Source organism: Lynx rufus, unplaced genomic scaffold, assembly GCF_022079265.1.
Source record: "Lynx rufus isolate CCGP_SWC_20201006 ecotype Redwood Valley unplaced genomic scaffold, mLynRuf1.p SCAF_9, whole genome shotgun sequence".
NCBI classification, from domain to species: Eukaryota; Metazoa; Chordata; class Mammalia; order Carnivora; family Felidae; genus Lynx; species Lynx rufus.
In genome coordinates, this window is record NW_025814897.1 from 99,505,371 (window position 1) to 99,527,199 (window position 21,829).

Genomic DNA, 21,829 nt, shown 5'->3' on the forward strand with positions numbered 1-21,829 from the left:
GTCCCCCACTAACAGAAGCTCCTGCCTGGCTCATCGTCGCAGGAAGTAGGATGCATGTGAACTGTCTCCTCTGGGGCCGTGCGGAGGGTCACCCACGAGGGCCAATGCCCAGGACTTTGGCTTAAGTCAGGGCACAAGACCTCTAAGCCTGATTAGCCTACACGCCCTCCAGCCCATCCCTTACTCCCTAGGCGGACACTCAGCAGGTTTAGGGAAAATTTAGTTGAAAGCTGCAAGTGTCAACCACTCTGCACAGAAAAGCTGACATTCGGGGGAGGTGAGGAAACAGAAGCGCGGACACCTATGGCAAAGCAGGCGGGAGGGAAGAGCTCGATTTCCACCACAGGGCGGTGGCGAGCTTTCTACAAAGCCGCCTATGTCCTGGACCAGCCAATCCTAAAGCCCGAAAGGGCGTGATCACCAATTAAAAGGCAGAGAAGGCGGAGCCGAAGCCTTGATTGGCACCTGGTCTCCTGTGGACTGGCTGAGGCCTGGCAACGCGGAGTCTGAAGAGGCTTCAAGTTGGGTGCTCTAGCCGTGGCGGCCATCTTTATTTCTGGCAGATCAGCTGATGGGCACCAACGCGCCCAATTTAGAGGCCAGGCGTTGGGTCTTTCTCTAGGGAGCCCATGAGCCCCTCCCCTCGCGTGCCTCTCTGAGAGGGGGCGGGCCGGAGCAGGAAGCCAGATTGAACGCGGTGAGGCTGTTTGGCGGGAAGTTGGCTTAGTTCCCTGGTCCCCGCCTAGTTTCTCCCCAGAGGCTTCTCAATCTTCCCTCCTTGATCTCGGCATAGGGCACAGTACCCTTTCGCACGGAGGACGCGATGGCTCCCAGGAAACGCCCAGAAACCCAGAAGACCCCCGAGGTGGTTGTGCGCCCCAAGAGCAGGAGGAGCAGAAGCCCCCGGGAGCTGGAGCCCGAGGCCAAGAAGCTCTGTGTGAAGGGCCCCGGTACTGCCTGCGCCTGCTGCTTTAATAATTCCGCCTTTGGGGGTTTCTCACGCAGGAGGCTGGAGTGGGGGGGGGGGGGTGCTGTTGGTTTCCTGAGGCTATCCCAAGTTTTAAGGATGCCTTGGGCTGTGCATTTTTCCGCAGGTCCTTTGACACCACAGAGCTTGGGCTTAACCCCTCTCAGGTGATGGGAAGAGGCGGATGAGCTCCATTACATAAGACACAACGGACTTTTCAAATTCCTGTGTACCAGGATTTTTACACACTGAGGACTGCTTAAAATAATCCTACCTTGCCTGGTGGTGCGTGTGGTGAATTTCGGTAGTCATGGTTGCTAGCTGTGTGTCCTTGGTTTCCGCTGTGAGAATCTTCAGTTTCCTTCCTTAGAAAACTCATTCTCTGAGGTTCATTGGGGCTTGAACCTGAGGCTATAAGGATTGGGTGGGGGGGGGGCACAAAACACTGGAGCAGGGTGTTGTTGATGAAGTGTTTTTTGTCCCTAAGAAAAAGGAATTAATCGGTTGTCAAGAGGCTGGATTCATAGAAACCAGATCCTCAAGTACATCTTTATTCCTATTCTAAGTGGATCTATCTCTCCAAAAGTAGCCAGGCCAGACCCTCTGGATCCTGCTGGTTTCCCAAAGAACAGATTGGACTTGGGGCGAACAACTGGTCACCTCTACATTATTTTAATATAGGATTTAAAGATACTTCTTTTCCCAGTCACTTCTACCATGCTATCCTAAAATCTTTTTATTTTACATGATATGTGATTTTTAAATTGTCACCCAACCCTACCATGAGTTTTCCAACCTACTGGGAAGAGTTCTGTGTATACTTTACTCTTGGGTGTTTCTTTGGTTCCGTTCTCAGAAACCCTGCAAGGGTTTGTTTTCATATTATTTCATATTTAGCTTCACTTCAGAATTACTATTGGGGGAGTGTTTGGGGCAAGGGGCTGAATCCCTACTCACTATATTTTGTGCTGCCTGAGACTGAGCAGACCATGGAAAGGCCTTTAAGAGGTAATGAGAGAGATTGGCTATGTAGAATGGAACAACAAAGCTTTCTTTCTGAGATTTCAGCAGGAAACCCTTCCGTGCGTGAGAGCAGAGAGGAAAATATGTGTCTGTTCTGCTTGGCAGGTTCTAGCAGAAGATTTGACTCAGGCTGCCTTTGGGCGGGGTTGGCTAGCCTTCAGGTCCCGCCATCATACACCAGCATCGTCAGGGCCCTTCACCACCATAAGCTGGGCAAAGCTGCCTGGCCATCACTACAGCAGGTGAGGCATTTCCTGGCTGAAGTGCTCGAGTTTCCCTCGTACCTTTTAACTATTGGGATGTTCTAAAATTAGATGCTCAGTTGGTTCAGCGGGTTGTCAGAGTGGTCAGATCACCTCTACCTTGGTGACTGACCTACTGGGCATTCAGCCAAGTAGAAAAGTCTTATGCTGTAAAGGTCCCATCTGGAATGCACTCTGCCCCCTTGCTTTCCAAGATTAGTTCATGCACATTGCAAATATTTTCACACACAGAGCCAGGCAGTTCACTTTCCTTTGGGGGGGGGGGGGAGGACTTGGCCCTAGGGCTCATCTATGGAGGAGGCAGAGATTGACAATTTACCCAGGACTTGGATTTTAACTCAACTTAATTCTTTTTTCTCTGTGTCAGGGTCTCCAGCAGTCCTTTGTGCACTCTCTGGCTTCTTACCGGATATTCCAAAAGGCTGCCCCTTTTGACAGGAGGGCTACATCCTTGGCATGGCACCCAACTCACCCCAGCACCCTGGCTGTGGGTTCCAAAGGGGGAGATATCATGCTCTGGAACTTTGGCATAAAGGACAAACCCACCTTCATTAAAGGGGTGAGCAGTTCCCTCTGCCAGACAATAGTGCTGAAGAAGTGTTTGTTGAAGGGATGGAGAATTATCTGGTAACAAGGAGATGACTGGGATCAAAGTAACTAGGTATTTTCAAACAAGGAAATGGTGATGATACTCAAATCTTCATTGAGTGCCAGCCCTTAAAATATTAGAAGGTATAAAATGTTGGCCACCCTGTTGTAAGTTATCACATAGAACAGAATCCGAGCCCCTTCTTTTCTCTTGCCCTCATCTTCTGCTGTCTTTCCTCACTTCCTATGCTTTAGCCACACAAGCTATTTCTATTCCTAAAACTGCATCATTGCTCTTGCTTTTCTCTTTGACTGGAGTGCTCTTTCTCTTGGTTTTCTCATGGCTGGCTCCCTTCAGCCATGACCATTCAGGTCTTGACTTGGTGTACTTCTTCAAACAGCTTTCGCTGACCACTCTGTCTAAAGTAGTCTCTACTTGACTCATTCACTCTGGTTCATTACCCTGCTTCATTTCCCCCACCGACAATGTTTATCAATATCTGAAATGTTTCACTTATTTGAGTGTCTTTGCCCATACAAATGTCTTTGGAAAGTAAGCTCCACGATAAGAGGGACCTTGTCTTTCTGGTTTACTACCATATTCCCAGTGCCTCGAACAATGTTTGGCCTAGAGGAGTAGCTGCTTTATTATATTTGTTGAATGAGTGAGGGCCTTGAAGTATAACTGGGTAGATGGGATATGTACATACAAGATAACTTGCAATATAGATGCTAAATGCTACAGAATGTGAGAGAAGGAAGAACCCCTTGTGAATTAGAGTCAACAGAGAAGGCTCATGGATGAGTGGGGAGTGAGGAGGAATAATATTTAGGTAAATGGAGAGAAAAAGGACAAGCAGAGTGTGTTTGGGGCAAAGTTTGGCATAGCGCTTTCTAGGGATGGCCTTAATCATGTTAGTGTTTATCATCAATTGCTGAGGGGTGAAGGTGTTGGCCCCTCTACCAAAAAGAAGAGCTTTATTTTTATTTACTTATTTTTTCAGCTATAATATTGCCAGTTTATTTATTTATTTTTATAATTATTTATTAATTTATTTATTTTTAATTTACATCCAAGTTAGTTAGCATGTAGTGCAACAATGATTTCAGGAGTAGATTCCAGTGATTCATCCCCTACATATAACACACAGTGCTCATCCCAACAAGTGTCTTCCTTAATGCCCCTTACCCATTTAGCCCATACCCCCACCCACAACCCTCCAGCAACCCTCGGTTTGTTCTCTATATTTAAGAGTCTCTTATGTTTTGTCCCCCTCCCTTTTTTATATTATTTTTCCTTCCCTTCCCTCATGTTCATTTGTTTTGTATCTTAAATTCCTCATATGAGTGAAGTCATATGATATTTGTCTTTCCCTGACTGACTAATTTCGCTCAGCAGAATACCCTCTAGTTCCATTCATGTAGTTGCAAATGGCAAGATTTCATTCTTTTTGATTGCTGTGTAATAATACTCCATTGTGTGTGTATATATATATATATATATATACACATACATATATATATACACACAATGGAGTGTTATACATATATATATATATAGTACATATATATATATATATATATATATATACACACATACCACATCTTCTTTATCCATTCATCTGTTGATGGACATTTGGGCTCTTTCCATACTTCGGCTATTGTCGATAGCACTGCTGTAAACATTGGGGTGCATGTGCCCCTTCAAAACAGCAACTTATATCCCTTGGATAAATACCTAATAGTGTAATCGTTGGATCATAGAGTAGTTCTATTTTTAATCTTTTGGGGAACCTCCATACTGTTTTCCAGAGTGGCTGCACCAGTTTGCATTCCCAGCAGCAGTGCAAAAGAGATCCTCTTTCTCCGCATCCTCGCCAACATCTGTTGTTGCCTGAGGTCTTAATTTTAGCCACTCTGACTGGTGTGAGGTGGTATCTCACTGTGGTTTTAATGTGTATTTCCCTGATGATAAGTGATGTTGAGCGTCTTTTCATGTGTCTGTTAGCCATCTGGATGTCTTTGGAGAAGTGTCTGTTTGTGTCTTTTGCCCATTTCTTCATGGGATTATTTGTTTTTTGGGTGTTGAGTTTGGTAAGTTCTGCATGGATTTTGGATACTAACCTTTTATCTGATATGTCATTTGCAAATATCTTCTTCCATTCCATCAGTTGCCTTTTAGTTTTGCCGATTGTTTCCTTCACTGTGCAGAAGCTTTTTATTTTGATGAGGTCCAGATAGTTCATTTTTGAAAAGAGAAAACCTTTCGTTTGCCCAGATGGAGGCTAACAAATGGAGGACTCTATTGTAAAAAGTGACACTCTGGGCTTAGAGCAGCAGCCACAGACTCACAGGCCTTAAAAAGCCAAAGAGAAAAAAGAGTGATAGATGATGGGATCAGTGGTAAACAGGAGATGGTTGACAGGCAAGAATCTAGGTCTCGTGGTATCAGGTTTGATTTTTTCAAATGAACCCTGAAATCTTGATATTTTTTTTTACATGAAATGTTCTGATTTTTAAAAATTGTGATGAAATACACAAAACAAAATGTACCATCTTGACCATTTTTAAGTGTATAGTCCAGTGGTGTTAAGTATATTGGAATTCTTGTATAGCCAGTCTCCAGAAAGTAAAACTGCAAAAGTGTTTGCAAAAGTGAAATTCTGTACCCACTAACACTAACTCCCCATTCTTCCCTCTTCCTGTCCTTGGCAACCACCATTCTACTTTCTGTCTTTATGATTTTGACACTCTCATGAGTATCTCATATAAGTGGAACTATACAATATTTATCTGTTGGCTTATCTCACTTCATATAATGTCCTCTGGGCTCATCCATGTTGTAGCAGGTGTCAGAATTTCCTTTTTAAGGCTGAGTCATATCCCACTTCATGTATATACCACATTTTGCTTATCCATTGATCTGTTGATGGACACTTGGGTTGCTTCTACCTTTTGGCTGTTGTGAATAATGCTGCTATGGACATGGGTGTACAAATCTCTCTTCAGGCCTCTGCTTTCAGTTCTTTTGGGCATATACCCAGAAGTGGAATAGAAGAGACAGACAAGGCCAGTGGTGAACCCAGGATGAGTTTTCTTAAGTGGAGGCTCCAAAGCAGCCCATCAGAAAAGGCCAGGTTAGACAGCCTTGGGATGAGATGGATGTTCAAGAAAACAGGTGCTTGAAGCCAGAAGAAAGACAGCCAGAGAAATGCTGTGCCCAGAGTTTGGCTTCCTGCCCAGCTGGTGAGACAGGTGACCACCAGAAGGGGCAGTTTTAAAATGAAGTCAAAACCCAGAACTCAGGCAGGAAGAGATTTGTTTTGTTTTGGTTTTTTCCCCTGGGAATCTAGGACATGGGAATAGAGAAATTTAAGAAGTACCTAAGGGTGTCCTCAGGGTAGAGCCACCTGACGAAAAGGAGAATGACATCTGCTTTGAACTTGTGCCAGGCTGAGACTGCTTTGGGTTTACATCACCCTTTATTATAATGTGCATTTAAGTGATGTTTCCTCACACCATGGTGGAGATTGGCCTGGACATTTGAATTTTGGATTAGCAAGACGCTAGATTGGAACGGAAGAAGGGTATGGTGGTCTGGAGAACTGCCTGTCTTTACTCCCAGATACTGACAGAAAGTTGATTTGGCACCAGTGACTGGAGGAGAAGCAGTGCCTCATTTTGTCACTTCTTTTGTCCTCTGACCTTGGCTCTGACCTTTACATCTTCAGGCCCTTGGCAAGGAAACACATTACATTTTCAAAATGAAGATAACTTAGTTTTACTCTTATTATAAAATGATCTTTGGGGCGCCTGGGTGGCTCAGTTGGTTAAGTGTCCGACTTCTGCTCAGGTCACGATCTCACACTTTTTGAGTTTGAGCCCCATGTCCAGCTCTGTGCTGACAGTTCAGAGTCTGGAGCCTGCTTCAGATTCTGTATCTTACCCAAGTAAATAAGTGTACTTACTATTTTGAGAGAGAGAGAGAGAGAGAGCACGTGCAAGCAGGGAAGGAGCAGAGAGACTTATTTAAAAAAAAATAATTGTGAGGGTGCCTAGATGGCTCAGGTGGTTAAGCACCCGAGTCTTGATGTTAGCTCAGGTCATGATCTTACAGTTGTTGGTTGGTGAGATCCAGCCCTCTGTCGAGCTCTGTGATGAGCGGGGAGCCTGCTTAGGATTCTCTCTCTCTGCCCCTCCCCTGTTCACATGCACACTCTCTTTCTCAAAATAAATAAATGAACATTAAAAATAAAAATAGGGGTGCCGGGTGGCTCAGTTGCTTAAGCGTCCAACTTTGGCTTAGGTTATGATCTCATGGTTCGTGAGTTCAAGCCCCGTGTTGGGCTCTGTGATGACAACTCAGAACCGGGAGCCTGCTACTGATTCTGTGTCTCCCTCTGTCTCTGCCCCTCCCCCACTCACACTCTGTCTCTCTTTCTCAAAAATAAATGAATATTGGAAAAAAATTTTTTTAAATAAAAATAAAAATGATTGTGGTTTGTTTGGTGTGTTTTTCTATATGTTTCTCCTGTTTGGGGTTCACTGAACTTCTTGGATCTATGGGTTTGTCATCAAATTTGGAAAATTTTAGGTCATCATTTCTTCAAATAGTTTCTCCCCTCTTTTTTTTTTTCCCCCTCTGGGACTCCAGTTACATACATGTTAGGCTACTAGGTATTGTCCTGCAGGTCATTGATTAACACTTTATTTTTTAATCCCCTCCCCCTCATTTTATTTTGCATAGCTTCTACCGCATGTCTCAACTTCATTGATCGTCTACATCTAATCTGCTATTAATCCCATCCAATGTATTTTTCTTTTCAGATACTGTATATCATCTCTAGAAGCTTAATTTAGGCCTTTTAAAATATCTTCCATTTCTTTCTTCATGTTCATTACTTCCTCTACTTTTCTTGACCATATAGAATATGTTTGTAACACTTGTTTCAATGTTTTTGCTTAATTCTATCATCTGTGTCACTTGTAAGGGTGTTTGTATTCACTGAGCTTTCTTCTGGTTATAAGTTCTATTTTCCTGCTTCTTTGCATGCCTGGTAATTTCTCATTGGATGCCAGACATTGTGAATTTTACATTGTTGGATGTTGGATTTTGTTGTATTCTTTTAAATATTGTTGGGCTTTGTTCTGGGACACAGGTACCTATAACCACTTTGATACCTTCAAGGCTTGCTTTTAAGCTTTGTTAATATAGTTACTATGTTAGTTTCCTATTGATTCTATAACAGATTATCACAGTCTTGGTATCTTACAACAAAACAATTTTATTCTCGGGGCGCCTGGGTGGCGCAGTCGGTTAAGCGTCCGACTTCAGCCAGGTCACGATCTCGCGGTCCGTGAGTTCGAGCCCCGCGTCAGGCTCTGGGCTGATGGCTCGGAGCCTGGAGCCTGTTTCCGATTCTGTGTCTCCCTCTCTCTGCCCCTCCCCCGTTCATGCTCTGTCTCTCTCTGTCCCAAAAATAAATAAAGGTTGAAAAAAAAAAAAATTTAAAAAAACAATTTTATTCTCTTACAGTTCTGGAGGTCAGAAATCTGAAATCATTTTTCTGAACAAATGTCAACACGTTGGCAAGGCTGGTTCTTTCTCAAGTTTCTGAGGGGAGAATTTGTTTCCTTGCTTTTTTCAGCTTCTTGTGGCCATCTGAACTCCTGGGCTGTGGTTTCTTCTTAAATGTGCATCACTGCAATTTCTGCTTCTGTGATCACATTGCTTTCTTTTCTGACTCCCCCTGTGTTGCTCTTATAAAGACCATTTGATTTCGATTATATCAGTCCCACCCAGACAATCCAAAATAATCTCCCCATCTCAATATCCTTAACTTAACCACATATGCACAATCCCTTTTGTCATCTAGAGTATTATTCATGGGGTCCATGGATTAGGGCATGGACATCTTGGGGACCATTATTTAATCTACCCCAGTTAGCATGGGTTTAAGGAAGCCTATAGTCTAGGTATAAGTTGGCCTCATCCTGAGGCAATACTCTTCTGAAGACTCAATGTTCTGTATATTAAGTCTTTTCATTCTGGATGGTGAGAATACAGACTATTCTGAGGATTCTCCCTTATTTATTCATGGTGTTTCTCCCCACTCCCCTCCCAGCCTTGGGTAGTTTCCTCATACCCATTTACACATTAATACTTACCCAAAAGACTTGAGGGGATCCTTGTGAAAATCTCCAGAATGTTCCTTCTGTGTGTCTCCTCCCCAGAATTTTGCCCACAAATTCTTGCTGTGTTGGCTTTCCTAAAATTCTGTCTTCTCAACTCAGTGAGACAGCTAGGCTGTGTGTGTCCTCCCTCTCGGTCTTGCTGCCTGGGTACTTTCTCCAAGTGCTAAGCTGGGACAGTTGTAGGACTATCTCTTTTGCTTGCCTCCTGTCTTGTGCTGCCTGCTGTCTAATCTCTGAGAACCTATTTCACTTTTTTTTTTTTTTAATTTTTTTTTTTCAACGTTTATTTATTTTTGGGACAGAGAGAGACAGAGCATGAACGGGGGAGGGGCAGAGAGAGAGGGAGACACAGAATCGGAAACAGGCTCCAGGCTCTGAGCAGTCAGCACAGAGCCCGATGCGGGGCTCGAACTCCCGGACCGCGAGATCGTGACCTGGCTGAAGTCGGACGCTTAACAGACTGCGCCACCCAGGCGCCCCCCTATTTCACTTTTCTTGTCCATTTTCTTAGTTGTTTAAGACAGGAAGATATACCTGTTTTCTGACACTCCATCATGGTTGGGAACAGAAATTCCCATTCATTGTAATAGTTTATCTGAGGATTTAACGTTTTTGTCCTACACAGTCTTGTCACCTACAAATCACAAGAGTTGGGTTTCTTTCTTTACTATTCTTATACTTCTTTTTTGCCTTGTTCCATTGTCTTATTCTAGTACATTGCTGAATATTGATTCTAGCAGACATGCTTGTCTTATTCTTGATCATAGAAGGCTTTTATATTTTATCATTGAGCATGATTTCTTCTACTTTCTATTGTAAAATACACATAACATAAAATTAACCAGTTTTTAAAAGTTTATTTCATTTTTTTAAAAATTTTAAAGTTAATTTGTTTTCAGAGAGAGAGAGAGAGAGATGTGGGAGGGGCAGAGAGAGAGAGACAGAGAGAGAATCCTAAGCAGGTTCTGCACAGTCAGCGCAGAGCCTGATGTGGGGCTCAAACCCACGAACTGCAAGATCATGACCCGAGCTGAAAGCAAGAGCCGGATGCTTAACTGACTGAGCCAGCCAGGCGTCTCCCCATTTTAACCATTTTAAGTGTACAATTCAGTGGCATTAAGTACTTTCACATTGTTGTGCAACTATCACCACAACCATCTTTAGAACTTGTACATCTTCCCAAAATAAAACTCTGTACCATTAAACAAAGACTCTTTATTACCCTCCCCTATATGCACTAATCTGCCTTCTGTCTCTAAAAATTTGAGTATTTGCAGCGCCTGGGTGGCTCAGTTGGTTGAGCATCCAACTTCGGCTCAGGTCATGATCTTGTGGTCCATGAGTTCAAGCCCCACGTCGGGCTCTGTGCTGACAGCTCAGAGCCTGGAGCCTGTTTCTGATTCTGTGTCTCCCTCTCTCTCTCTCTGCCCCTCCCCACTCACTGTCTATCTCTGTCTCTCAAAAATAAATAAACATTAAAAAAATATTTAAAAATTTGACTATTCGGGTACTTCATATAAATGGAATCATGCAATATTTTTCCTTTTGGGTCTGGCTTCTTTCATTTAGCATAATGTTTTCAAGGTTCATCTATGTTGTAGCATGGATCAGTACTTCATTACTTTTTTATAGCTGAATAATGGTCCATCATACGGATTTGCCACATTTCATTTATCCAGTCATCTGTTGATGGACGTTTGGGTTGTTTCCACCTTTTGCTATTATGAATGCAACTGCTGTGAATGTACGTGTACAAGTTTTTGTTTGAATACCTGTTTTTACTTCTTTTGGGTATATACATGGGAGCTTGTTTGTGTTTTAAAATTGTCTGTTTTTTAATATCCCTTATCAGATTATGTAAATTCCCCTTTTATTTCTGGTTTGCCAGAAGCTCTTGTGAATGAAATTGTATCTCATCAAATACTTTTTTGTATCTCTTGAGATCAGCATATGATTTTTCCCCTTTATTCCCCTAATGTGATAAGCTACACCAATTGATTTTGTGTGTTTGTTTTGGTTTATTAATTATATTCCAATTTTTCACTTAAATTTTCTTTTTTTCTCATTTCTTAAAACCTTTCCAATTTTATCATCTCCAGCAAGTAATACTGCTTCTTAAAAATCATGGTAAAAGCACATAACATTTATCACTGAACATTTAAAATATATATATATATATATATATATATTTGTTTTAAGTTTATTTTGAGAGAGAGAGAGAGAGAGAGAGAGAGAGAGAGAGAGAGACTGTATGAGCGGGGGAGGGGGGCAGGGAGAGAGGAAAACAGAATCCCAAGCAGGCTCTGCACTATCAGTGTGGAGCCCGACATGGGGCTTGAATCCACGAACCATGAAATCATGACCTGAGCTGAAGTCAAGAGCCAGACGCTTAACTGACTGAGCCACCCAGGTGCCCCTATATACATACATTTTTCTAAGTTTATTTTTTGAGAGAGAAAAAGTGTGTGTGTGTATGTGTGTGTGCGTGAGTGAGGGAGGGGCAGAGAGAGAAGGAGCAAGAGAATCCCAAGCAGGCTCCATGCTGTCAGCTCAGAGCCTGACACCAGTCTCAAACTCACGAACTGTGAGATCATGACCTGAGTCAAAATCAAGAGTGGGACACTTAACCAGCTCAGCCACCCAGACACCCCAATCACTGAAACATTTTTAAGTGTACACTAGGGTTAACTATATTCACATTATTATATAACAGAACTTTAGAACTTTTTCATTGTGTAAAACCGAAACTGTATACCCATCGGGTAAGTTCCTCATTTTCCCCTTCCCTCAGCCCTTGGCGACCGCAATTAATGCTTTCTGTTTCTATAAGTTAGAACTGCTTTAGATACCCCTAAGTTTTGATGGGCTTATTGTGGTTACATAGGAGAATGTTCTGCGTAGGAAATACACAGTAAAGTATTTGAGGGTGATTGGACATCAAGCTGGTAATTTATTATCAAATGCTTCCAGAAAAGCAGTTCTTTGTGCTAGTCTTGCAACTTTTCGAAGAGTTTGAGATGATTGGAAAACAACAACAACAAAAGACTGATATTATTTCTTCCTTAAATGTTTAGTGTATTCAACAGTGAAGCTACCAGGATCTGGAATTTACTTTGCAAGAACATTTTTAGTTGTGAATACAATGCCTTTAATCAGACTATTCTGATTTTCTCTTTCATTTTCCATCAGTTTAGCAAATTCTAGGGATTTCCCCATTTCATCTAAGTTTTCAAATTTATTGGCATAAGATTGTTTATTATATCCTCTTATTATTGTTTAAAATGTCTAAGATTTCTACTGATGTCCCTTTTTTGATCTATTACATTGGTTATTTGTGACTTCTGTCTGGTCAGTCTCACCAGGGATTTATCAATTTTAGTAGTATTTTCGTTGAACCAACTTTTGTTTGTGAATTTTCCCACAGTATATTTGTTTTCTGTTTTATTCATTTCTATTCAATCTCCTACTTTATTTTCCTGTTACTTTCATACCTTCTTGAGATGGATGTTTGAATCATTGATTTTTAGCCTTTTATTATGGATAATGCTTCTATGAATATTTGTGTTCAAGTTTTCATGTGAACATACTTATTCATTTCTCTTGGGTATATGCCTATATGCCCAAGAGTGTACGTTGGTGGGACACACAGTAACTTTATGTTTAAGTTTTTGAGGAACTGCCAAACAGTTTTCCAGAGCGACTTCTCCATTTGACATTCCCACCAGCAGTGTAGGAGGGCTTCAACTGCTCCACATCCTTAACAACATTTGTGGGTTTTTTTCCAGCTTTATTGAGGTATAATTGATGAATAAAAATTGTGCATATTTAAGGTGTACAGTGTGAAGTTTTAACATATATGTACTTGCAAATGATTACCACGGTCAAGCTAATTCATCACCTCACATATTACCTTGTGTGCGTGCAGCGAGCTGAGAACATTTAAGATCAACTCTCTTAGTAAATTTCAAACATATAACATACTGTTAATAACTGTCGTCACCGTGCTGTCCGTTAGAACTCCAGAACTTACTCATCCTGCATAATTGACACTCTGTACCTTGGATCAACATCTCCTCCAGCCCCAAGCCCCTAGGCAACCACCATTCTACTCAGCTTTTATGAGTTCTATCTCTTTAGAGTCCACATATAAGTAAGATCATGCAGTATTTGTCTTTCTGTGTCTGACTTATTTCGCTTAGCATAGCATCCTCCTGGTTCATCCTGGTTGTCACAAATGGCAGGATTTCCTTCTTTTTAAAGGCTCAATAATATTCCATTTATATACATACAACATTTTCTGTATCTCTTCATCTGTCTACAGACACTGAGGTTGTTTTCCTATCTTGGCTACTGTGAATAATGCTGCAGTGAACACAGGAGGGACGATAACACTTTGAGAAGCTTATTTCATTTCCTTTGGATATATACCCAGAAGTGGGATTACTGGATCACATGGTATTTCTAAATTTTCTGAGGAACCCCCATGCTGTTTTCTGCAGTGCCTCTACCAACTTACATTCCCATCAACAGTGTACAAGAGTACCTTGTTCTCTACCCCTTTGCTGGTACCTGTTATCTTCTGTTGTTTCGATAATAGCATTCTTTTTTTTCTTTTAGTGTTTATTTATTTATTTTTGAAAGAGAGAGAGTGAGTTGGGGAGGGGCAGAGAGAGAGGGAGACACAGAATCTGAAGCAGGCTCCAGGCTCTGAGCTGTCAGCACAGAGCCCAAAGCAGGGCGCGAAATCACAAACCATGAGATCATGACCTGAGCCGAAGTCAGTGCTTAACCAACTGAGCCACCCAGGTGCCCCTGATAATAGCTATTCTAGCAAGTTTAAGGTGATATAGCTCATTGTAGTTTTGATTTGCATTTCCCTGATGTCAGGGTTAGTGATGTTGAGCACCTTTGCACATACCTGTTGGCCATTTGTGTGTCTTCTTTGGAGAAATGTCTATTTAGGTCCTTTGCCCATTGTTTAACTAGGTTATTTGGGGGAGATTTTTGGTTTTTGCTATAGAGTTCCTTATATTTTTTTATATTAACTTCTTATCAGATACAGTATGTGAATATTTTCTCCCATTTTATGGGTTGTCTTTTCACCACCTGTAATTGTCTTTTTTTTTTTTAATGTTTATTTATTTTGAGAGAGAGCATGAGCACAGGAGGGGCAGAGAGAGAGGGGGAGAGAGAATCCCAAGCAGGCTTTGCATTATTAGCACAGAGCCTGATGTGGAGCTTGATCTCACAAACTGAATCATGACCTGAGCTGAAATCAAGAGTCAGATGCTTAACCAACTGAGTCACCCAGACATCCCTAATTGTCTATCTTTTTTATTATAGCCATCCCAGAGGGTGTGAAATAGTATCTCATGATGACTAATGATGTTGAGCATCTTTTCATGTGCTCCTGGCCATTTGCATGTCTTTGGGAAAATGTCTGTTCAAATCCTTTGTCCATTTTAAAATTAGGTCTATTTTTAAAAATGTGTTTTAATCACAATTATTTTGTGTGCGTAGGTATGTATGTATGTATTTAAGTAGGGTCCATGCCCAGCATCAGGCTTGAACTCATGACCCCAAGATCAGGAGTCAGATGTTCCACCGACTGAGCCAGCCAGGTGCCTAATCACAATTATTTTAAAGCCTATATATAACAGCTCCAATATCTGTATCTCCTGTGTCTTTCATATGTTGTTTTTTCCTCTTCGTTTTTGTTTATTTGGCCTTATCTTCTGATATGCCGGATGATTTTAGATGTAATGCCAAATATTGCATGTGAAAACTTGTAGAGATAATTTTGAGTTTTGGGTGGTGATGTTTTCCTCTAGAGACAATTTTTTTTTCTCCATCAGATCATCTTAATCCAATGAGTTTAAAATTATTTGAATCTGGACTTCAGGTTTTGTGAAGGTCAGGCTATTTCTAGTTTGCTCTTATTTCGAGAGTGTCTAGGATCTTAACTAAAAGCTGGGGTTTTTTTCTAAGACCTCTCCTTCTTGGCAAGTCTGAACTCCAGTTCTGCCTCTCTTGCCGTGTGAGACTGGCAAAACCGCAGCCCAGCTTCTCAGCCTTGAAGCCACCTACCACTTTCATATCAGCTTGTCTGCAGTTTGGTTTCTCTCGTTCAAAGCCACAGCCTTCTAATCTGCATAGACCTCAAGGGGTAAAGCAGCATCCAAACGTCAGGTCCATCTTTCTGCTTCTTTCTCTGGGATGTTGGTCTTCAAGTCCTGGATGCCTTGATAGCTCTCCATTGACTTCAGAAACTTTTCTTTAAAGACATTTATTTTGGAGGTGCCTGGGTGGCTCAGTCGGTTGAGCATCTGACTCTTGATTTCGGCTCAGGTCATGATCTCACGGCTTGAGAGATCGAGCCCCGCGTCGGGCTCTGCACTGACAGAGAGCGCGGAGCCTGCTTGGGATTCTCTTTCTTCCTCCCTCTCTGTCCCTCCCCTGCATGCATGCTCGCTCTCTCTCTCAAAATAAATAAATATTAAAAAAAAAAAAAGCAAACACGGTGAAGCCTTAGTGAGCACAGGACTCAACTGTTGGGAGCAGAAGATTATCACAGCAGTAAGTGTTTGGCGGACCATCGTCACCTTTATAGAGGAGATAGGACGTGCCAGTTAGCATGCTGAGTGAGCCAAGTGGATGTTGTGTAAGAGGCCTTGTACGGGTCTGTGAGGCTGGGATAGCGGCAGCTTAAGAAGTAGAGAAGGGGCTCTTGAGGGTGTAAAGTTCTTTTTTTTTTAATTTTTTTTTTTCAACGTTTATTTATTTTTGGGACAGAGAGAGACAGAGCATGAACGGGGGAGGGGCAGAGAGAGAGGGAGACACAGAATCGGAAACAGGCTCCAGGCTCTGAGCCATCAGCCCAGAGCCCGACGCGGGGCTCGAACTCCCGGACCGCGAGATCGTGACCTGGCTGAAGTCGGACGCTTAACCGACTGCGCCACCCAGGCGCCCCGAGGGTGTAAAGTTCTTAAAACTGTGCCTGATACATAAGAAGCACTTAATAAGGTTATGTTTTTTGATGTTATGATTATTTTCATCATCATTGTCTGGAATATCTGGATAAAATAGGAAGGAGTTCAGATCTGACTCCTGCCCACCTAATCCAGGCACTGTTCCGAGCTGAAGCTCTTCTAAAGAGCACTGGGCAATAAACAAACCATGGTACATCCACATAATGGAATGCTTGGCAATAAAATGGAATGAGCTCTGGGTATACATAGTAACTTGGGTGCATCTCAGGGGCATTATGCTGAGTGAGATGAATACTGTATGATTCATTTATACGACAATCTATTAAAGGCAAAACCATAGCACAGTGATAGAGAACAGATCCACAGTGGCCGAGGGGTGACAGGAGGAGAAGGGGTGTGACCACGAGGGGAGAGCACAGGGGGCTTTTTTGAGGGGATGGAACTGTTCTGCATCCTGATTTGGGTGGTGGTTATTCAAATCTATACTCTTGTGTTTTCACATCCATAGAAGTGTGTGGTAAAAACAACCAAATGTACCGTATGTTAATTTTTTTTTAAATTCCATTAAAACTAAAACCTTAAGTCATGAAGAGTCCCATGGAGCGCATGCCTGCGTCCAGGCCTCTCGGCTGGCCTGGCCGCACGTGCTGCCTGCCCGGCTGTCTGGTCGGCAGACTCCGTGCACCCAGGCCTCATCCTCCTGGGCCATCTTCACTCACTGCTTTTTCTCTTCCTTATGTTAGATTGGAGCTGGAGGGAGCGTCACTGGGCTGAAGTTTAACCCTCTTGATACCAACCAGTTTTTCACCTCCTCAATGGAGGGAACAACTAGGCTGCAAGACTTTAAAGGCAACACGCTCCGAGTGTTTACCAGCTCAGACACCTGCAAGTGAGTGGCTTCACTAGGAGGGAAAGGGCTTCTAGGCTCTCGGTGTAGTTCTGACGAGAGCCTCTGGATCTCGTTTGTATTACCCAAACCTGGCACGGGAAAGACCAGCAAGGTGGCAGCCCCTTTCCACCCTTCCCTCTCTTTCTGAGACTTTCTGTAGCTGCCTTTCTCTGTTCCAGGTGGGTTACTGCTTCGGTGAAGTATTCTAGAACCTCAGCTGTTCTCAGAGAGGGAAGGGCTTCAGCTCTTCTGTAAGGCATTCATATATTAGACTAGACCTTGATTCTCACTAGTTAACATGGCATTGGCCTAGAAAGCCACTTTTAAAGGTTGGAGCAGGAACTAAGAATTTGAGATTTCATTCTCTACATCCCTGAGTTGTGATGACCCAACCACTTCTTTGATAGAAGCTTAAAGGGATAGAATTGTGCCCATAAAGCACTTTGGACTCCCCAAGGGCAAGTGGCTGGAGAAATTACAAAAGACGCGTCAGTTTGATTTCTAGCCAGAGACACGACTCTAACTGTTCTCTAAGGAATCAAGGGTGTGGAGGCTCTAACTAGCACTGGACATTATCCTGGGCTGCCCCACAGAGGTAAGAAATACCAAGCAATCAGGGCAAGTGATGGGATAGACTCAGCTCCATGTTATTCTTCCACAAGAAACCCTCCCTCTGAAAGATATTTGTAGGGGATACAAAAGACACCGTAGCAAGGATTTGAGTGTTTGAGAGGAAAAATAGGAATCGGAGATCTCCTGGCTGGGCATTAGGATCCCTGAAGCAATCCCAACCCTTTGTCCTCAAGTAGTCCGAGAGGCAAAAGAGCAAGACAGAGCTCCTAAAATTGTGCTTTTTCCCTAAATGCTCAGAAGAGGGCAGAAGTTCTTTTCTCGCCAGCTCTGACAACTGGAGCTGGGCAGTCCCTTTTTGATTTGTCATCTCCTTTGGCCCAGAGGGTAGAGAGTGAAGAGAGACACCAATAAACATGTCTTCCTCAAAACCCAGGGCTATAGGGGGCAGGCTGGCTTGGGGACTTGCCTAATGGCTCTAAGGGACAGCTTCTTAAGGACTCCTACCAGCTGAGGATCCTGGCCCCGACAGTAACTGGACAAATTTCTGAGCCTCATCACCCTCATGCCCTCTCTCTGGAAGGTAGACAAGTAAGAGTGTTCCCCACTGGGAGTCCGTGGTGAGACAATTATTCACTTATTCAACAAATACTGATTGGACATCTATCCGTTTGACGTTAGAGCTGGAACAGTTAATGGCTCTTGCCTTTGTCCCCAAGAATCTTATAGCACAGTCTCTCCCTCCAGCATCTGGTTTTGCAGCCTGGATGTGTCTGCCAGAAGCCGAATGGTGGTCACAGGCGACAATGTGGGACATGTGATCCTGCTGAACATGGACGGCAGGGAGGTGCGTTCTCTGGAGCCCTGGTCTTCCCTTTCTTTCCCTTACCCCCAGCCTCCCTGCACCCCACCTGAACCAAGCCCTTCTCTGCAGCTTTGGAATCTGAGAATGCACAAAAAGAAAGTGACCCATGTGGCTCTGAACCCATGCTGTGATTGGCTCCTGGCCACAGCCTCTGTGGACCAAACAGTGAAAATCTGGGACCTGCGCCAGGTTAAAGGGAAATCCAGCTGCCTCCACTCGCTGCTGCATAGCCATCCTGTCAACGCAGGTGTGATATATCAGACCTCATCCTTCCTGCAGACGGTGCCTATCCCACCGTTTCTGGGGTCTCCCCTCAACATGTAGAAGCTGCTAGGCCAAACCCTTTACCCTGATAGCATCAACCAAGTTGATATCTTGGAAACTTTCTGAAACTAGTGGTCCCCAACAGCTGCTAAGTTTCTAGAATGTTTTTGTTCACAGTCCAGATTCACCTCCTCCCTTCCACCCGGGGTCTAGAGAGGAGTGGGAAAGAGGGCGCCCCTGCAGAAGGCCTGTACCAGCCAGGACAAGGGCCTGTGGTTCCTTCAGTTCTGGGGCTTTTCACTCGCCAGCTTGTTTCAGTCCTGACGGAGCCCAGCTCCTGACCACTGACCAGAAGAGTGAGCTCCGGGTTTACTCGGCCTCCCAGTGGGACTGCCCCCCAAGCCTGATCCCACACCCTCACCGCCACTTCCAGCACCTGACGCCCATCAAGGTAAGTGATGAAGACAGGGAGCTATGACATGGGGATAGACTGGGTCTGCCCAAGGTAGAGAAAGGCCAGATCTGGAATCCCTAATCCCAGATCTCATCTTGCACCCACACAAAGCAGTCTCTTCTCCCTTGGCTCTCTCTCTCTTTGTCCCTTCTGTCCCCCTTCTACAATCCCACTTTGCTGGGTTCTGTCTCCTGTAAGCTCTTTTCCTGTTTTTGTTTTTTTTTCAGCCCAGCCTATCTCCCTGCTGTTCTGCCCTCAAACTTCAGTTCCTGCTGACCTCAGCCTTGCTAATGACTTCTCCAGTCTCAGCCCCCAAGGTTTTTATGGTCTTGAAGTCTTCTGATTGCTTCCTGCCCATGCCCCCAGGCAGCCTCAGCTCTGCCCATTACTCTGCTCTCCTGCTTTGTGTTCTTTTATAGAACCACAGCCTTTCTTCAGACCTCCAGGTTTCATGCCTGTACTTTTCATCAAGACAGCATAGTGGTGGGGGCGCCAGCCTCAGGCAGGCTGACAACCTCCGGTTAGAATCCTTGGGCAAGCTGCTTGAATTTTGGGTCTTGGTTTCCTCATCTCTAAAAAGGGAATAATAGTATCTGACCGATAGGGTTGTTGGAAGAATCAGTATACCTAAAGCACATGCCCAGTGCCTGGTAAGTACTACATAAACAGTGATGATTTAGTATTAGGGAGGCTCCCACGTACCTCAAATCCAACCCAAGCTCTTAAGAACAAGCATTCATCACTGGCTGGTTCCCATTGATCCATGTGTCATCTCCCACTTTGTAACCAGCCAGGCCAATTTCTAGCTTCCCAGGTGGGCTTGTGACATGTCCAAGCCGTGGCATGTACCACCTCGTCCTTCCCGCTAACCATGTCTTTCCGCCTTCAAAACTCCCTTGAGATTTCTTAGGAAAATCCCACCTGTCATTCCAGCTAACTGCCAGATTTGTTTTGAGTGGGGTAATCTGGGGAACATAGGTTTCTTTCCCTTTCTTGGCCATAAGCCATCTCCTGCTCAACTCTTTATCGTTCACATTGATGGAGGGATTACTTCAGAACTTCCATCCTATTTGGTTTTTGGTTACCAGAGACTTTTCGCTTTGTTGTAGGCTTACCTCTTTGGCTAATGTCTGGGTAAAGCTGATGTTAAAACATTGATCAGTTGGTATGATCTCAGGAAGTGCAAAAGAGAAAGAAGGCCTGAAGGTGTCCCAAGGTCCAGAGAGGCCAATTTGGGATTAAAAATTTGGGACAGTAGATGCACATACAATAGTTTCATGTGGGTCTGATCTCCATTATTAAATTGCTGGCAACTGTATTAATAACTGTTAGTGACAAAAAGTACTTTTGATGTCCCTCTTGGTAGTGCTCTGCATTTACTCTCATGACAACTCTTCGTCTCCTAGGCAACCTGGCATCCTCGGTACAACCTCATTGTTGTGGGCCGATACCCAGATCCTAATTTCAAAAGTTGTACCCCCCATGAATTAAGGACCATTGATGTGTTTGATGGAAGCTCAGGGAAGATGATGTATCAGCTCTATGACCCAGAATCTTCTGGTATCATTTCGGTGAGGTTTGGGCCCTCAAATAATGATGGGAGGAAGCAGGGATTCAACCTACTTTATTGACCAAAAACGACCAGAAATTTATCCTCATGTGCCCTTCTCCCAGTACCTCAACCTCTCCTCATGCTTATGCCCTTGTCTCTGCAGCTCAATGAGTTCAATCCCATGGGGGACACGCTGGCCTCTCTGATGGGTGAGTGAAGTGGTTATATCTCAGACTGGCCAAGCCCTATCCTACTCCCCAAGGTTGAGTGCAGGCTCTCCTCAGCTTAGCCCTACCAGTCACCCCAGGGTAGGAGTCAGTAAAGAAGACTACCAGGAGACCGTGGACTCTTTGGCCTGGGCCCTCCATGCCTCTTGCCTTTGTCCTGGTCATGGCAATGCCTGGCTGCTGTCCAATTTCCTGGTATTTCCTTACCAAGTCCTAGGTTCCCTGGGCCAACCCCAAGTTCTCAGAGACTGATAATGGAAGGTGCAAGTCAGACTGGTCTCACTCCTCCTAGGTTATCACATTCTCATTTGGAGCCAGGAAGCTGGGATGCGGAAATGAGACACATTAATGACGGTGTGGGCCAAGCAAGGGCTTGGAGCCACCTGAGAACAAATCCTGTGAGAAGAGGCGGCTATGTGTTAAAGGGCCAAAGGTATCCAAGTCTTAGGGTCGGAGCAGGGACACTGTGGCATGGGACACTGTGGGACTGGGACACTGGCATGTTACTGCTCTGGACTTAGATCCAGAAACTTCTCCAGAGTTGGTGCCCCAGGTGCCCCAAGGGTCCTTGCTATTATCTAGCCTGGGGCCAAGGTACTTTTCTTTGACGTGCAGTGGCAGAGTGATCAGGTAGTGGTTTTCAGTTTGTGCTCACTATTGACATGGCCAATAAAACCATACCCAACTGAGCTTCTGAGTGGATTTTACAGCACTGATCTGGTCAAAGGGCTCCTTGGGCCCCCCAAAATGAAGAAAAGGCACAGAAACAGCGAGTCTAAAACTTTCATTCTCTGGACGCTGCCTTAGCCCTATTCTGGGCCACAGCCACAAGCTGTCCAGCTTACAACCTACATTTACCTCTGGTCCCTAGAGACCCCAGCCTAGCCGACTGGGATAGTAGTGTCACAACTGTACAACTCACTCCCCTCCCCCCCCCCCCCCCCCAGTACAAACACCCTTCTGACCTGCTCCAGCTGCAGGGT

The 21,829-nt window shown here is 44.0% G+C and overlaps 1 protein-coding gene across 4 annotated transcripts; it reads left to right on the plus strand.

The window, feature by feature from the left end:
* Positions 1–602: 602 nt before the first annotated feature.
* Positions 603–21,229, plus strand: DDB2 (damage specific DNA binding protein 2). Of its 4 annotated transcripts, none has more exons than XM_047070607.1 (11): positions 603–697; positions 794–950; positions 2,096–2,232; positions 2,621–2,812; positions 16,769–16,914; positions 18,232–18,331; positions 18,419–18,596; positions 18,922–19,064; positions 20,474–20,638; positions 20,783–20,828; positions 21,139–21,229. In XM_047070607.1, the coding sequence occupies exons 2-11, from the start codon at positions 824–826 to the stop codon at positions 21,183–21,185; spliced, it is 1,281 nt and encodes a 426-aa protein (XP_046926563.1). In that variant the 5' UTR covers positions 603–697; positions 794–823; the 3' UTR covers positions 21,186–21,229. The 4 variants fall into 4 exon arrangements, with proteins under 4 accessions (XP_046926563.1, XP_046926564.1, XP_046926562.1 ...); XM_047070608.1 differs by lacking the exon at positions 603–697 and adding an exon at positions 19,295–19,384 and having other exon boundaries at positions 707–950; XM_047070606.1 differs by lacking the exon at positions 603–697 and having other exon boundaries at positions 708–950.
* Positions 21,230–21,829: the final 600 nt, after the last annotated feature.

Excerpts from the sequence above, each read along its gene's own strand:
- DDB2 (XM_047070605.1), top strand. The coding sequence starts at position 1,750 with ATGAGTTTTCCAACCTACTGGGAAGAGTTCTGTGTATACTTTACTCTT. Across the intron at positions 2,233-2,620 it reads CCTGGCCATCACTACAGCAG|GGTCTCCAGCAGTCCTTTGT; the intron begins GTGAGGCATTTC and ends TCTCTGTGTCAG. Across the intron at positions 18,597-18,921 it reads TAGCCATCCTGTCAACGCAG|CTTGTTTCAGTCCTGACGGA; the intron begins GTGTGATATATC and ends TTCACTCGCCAG.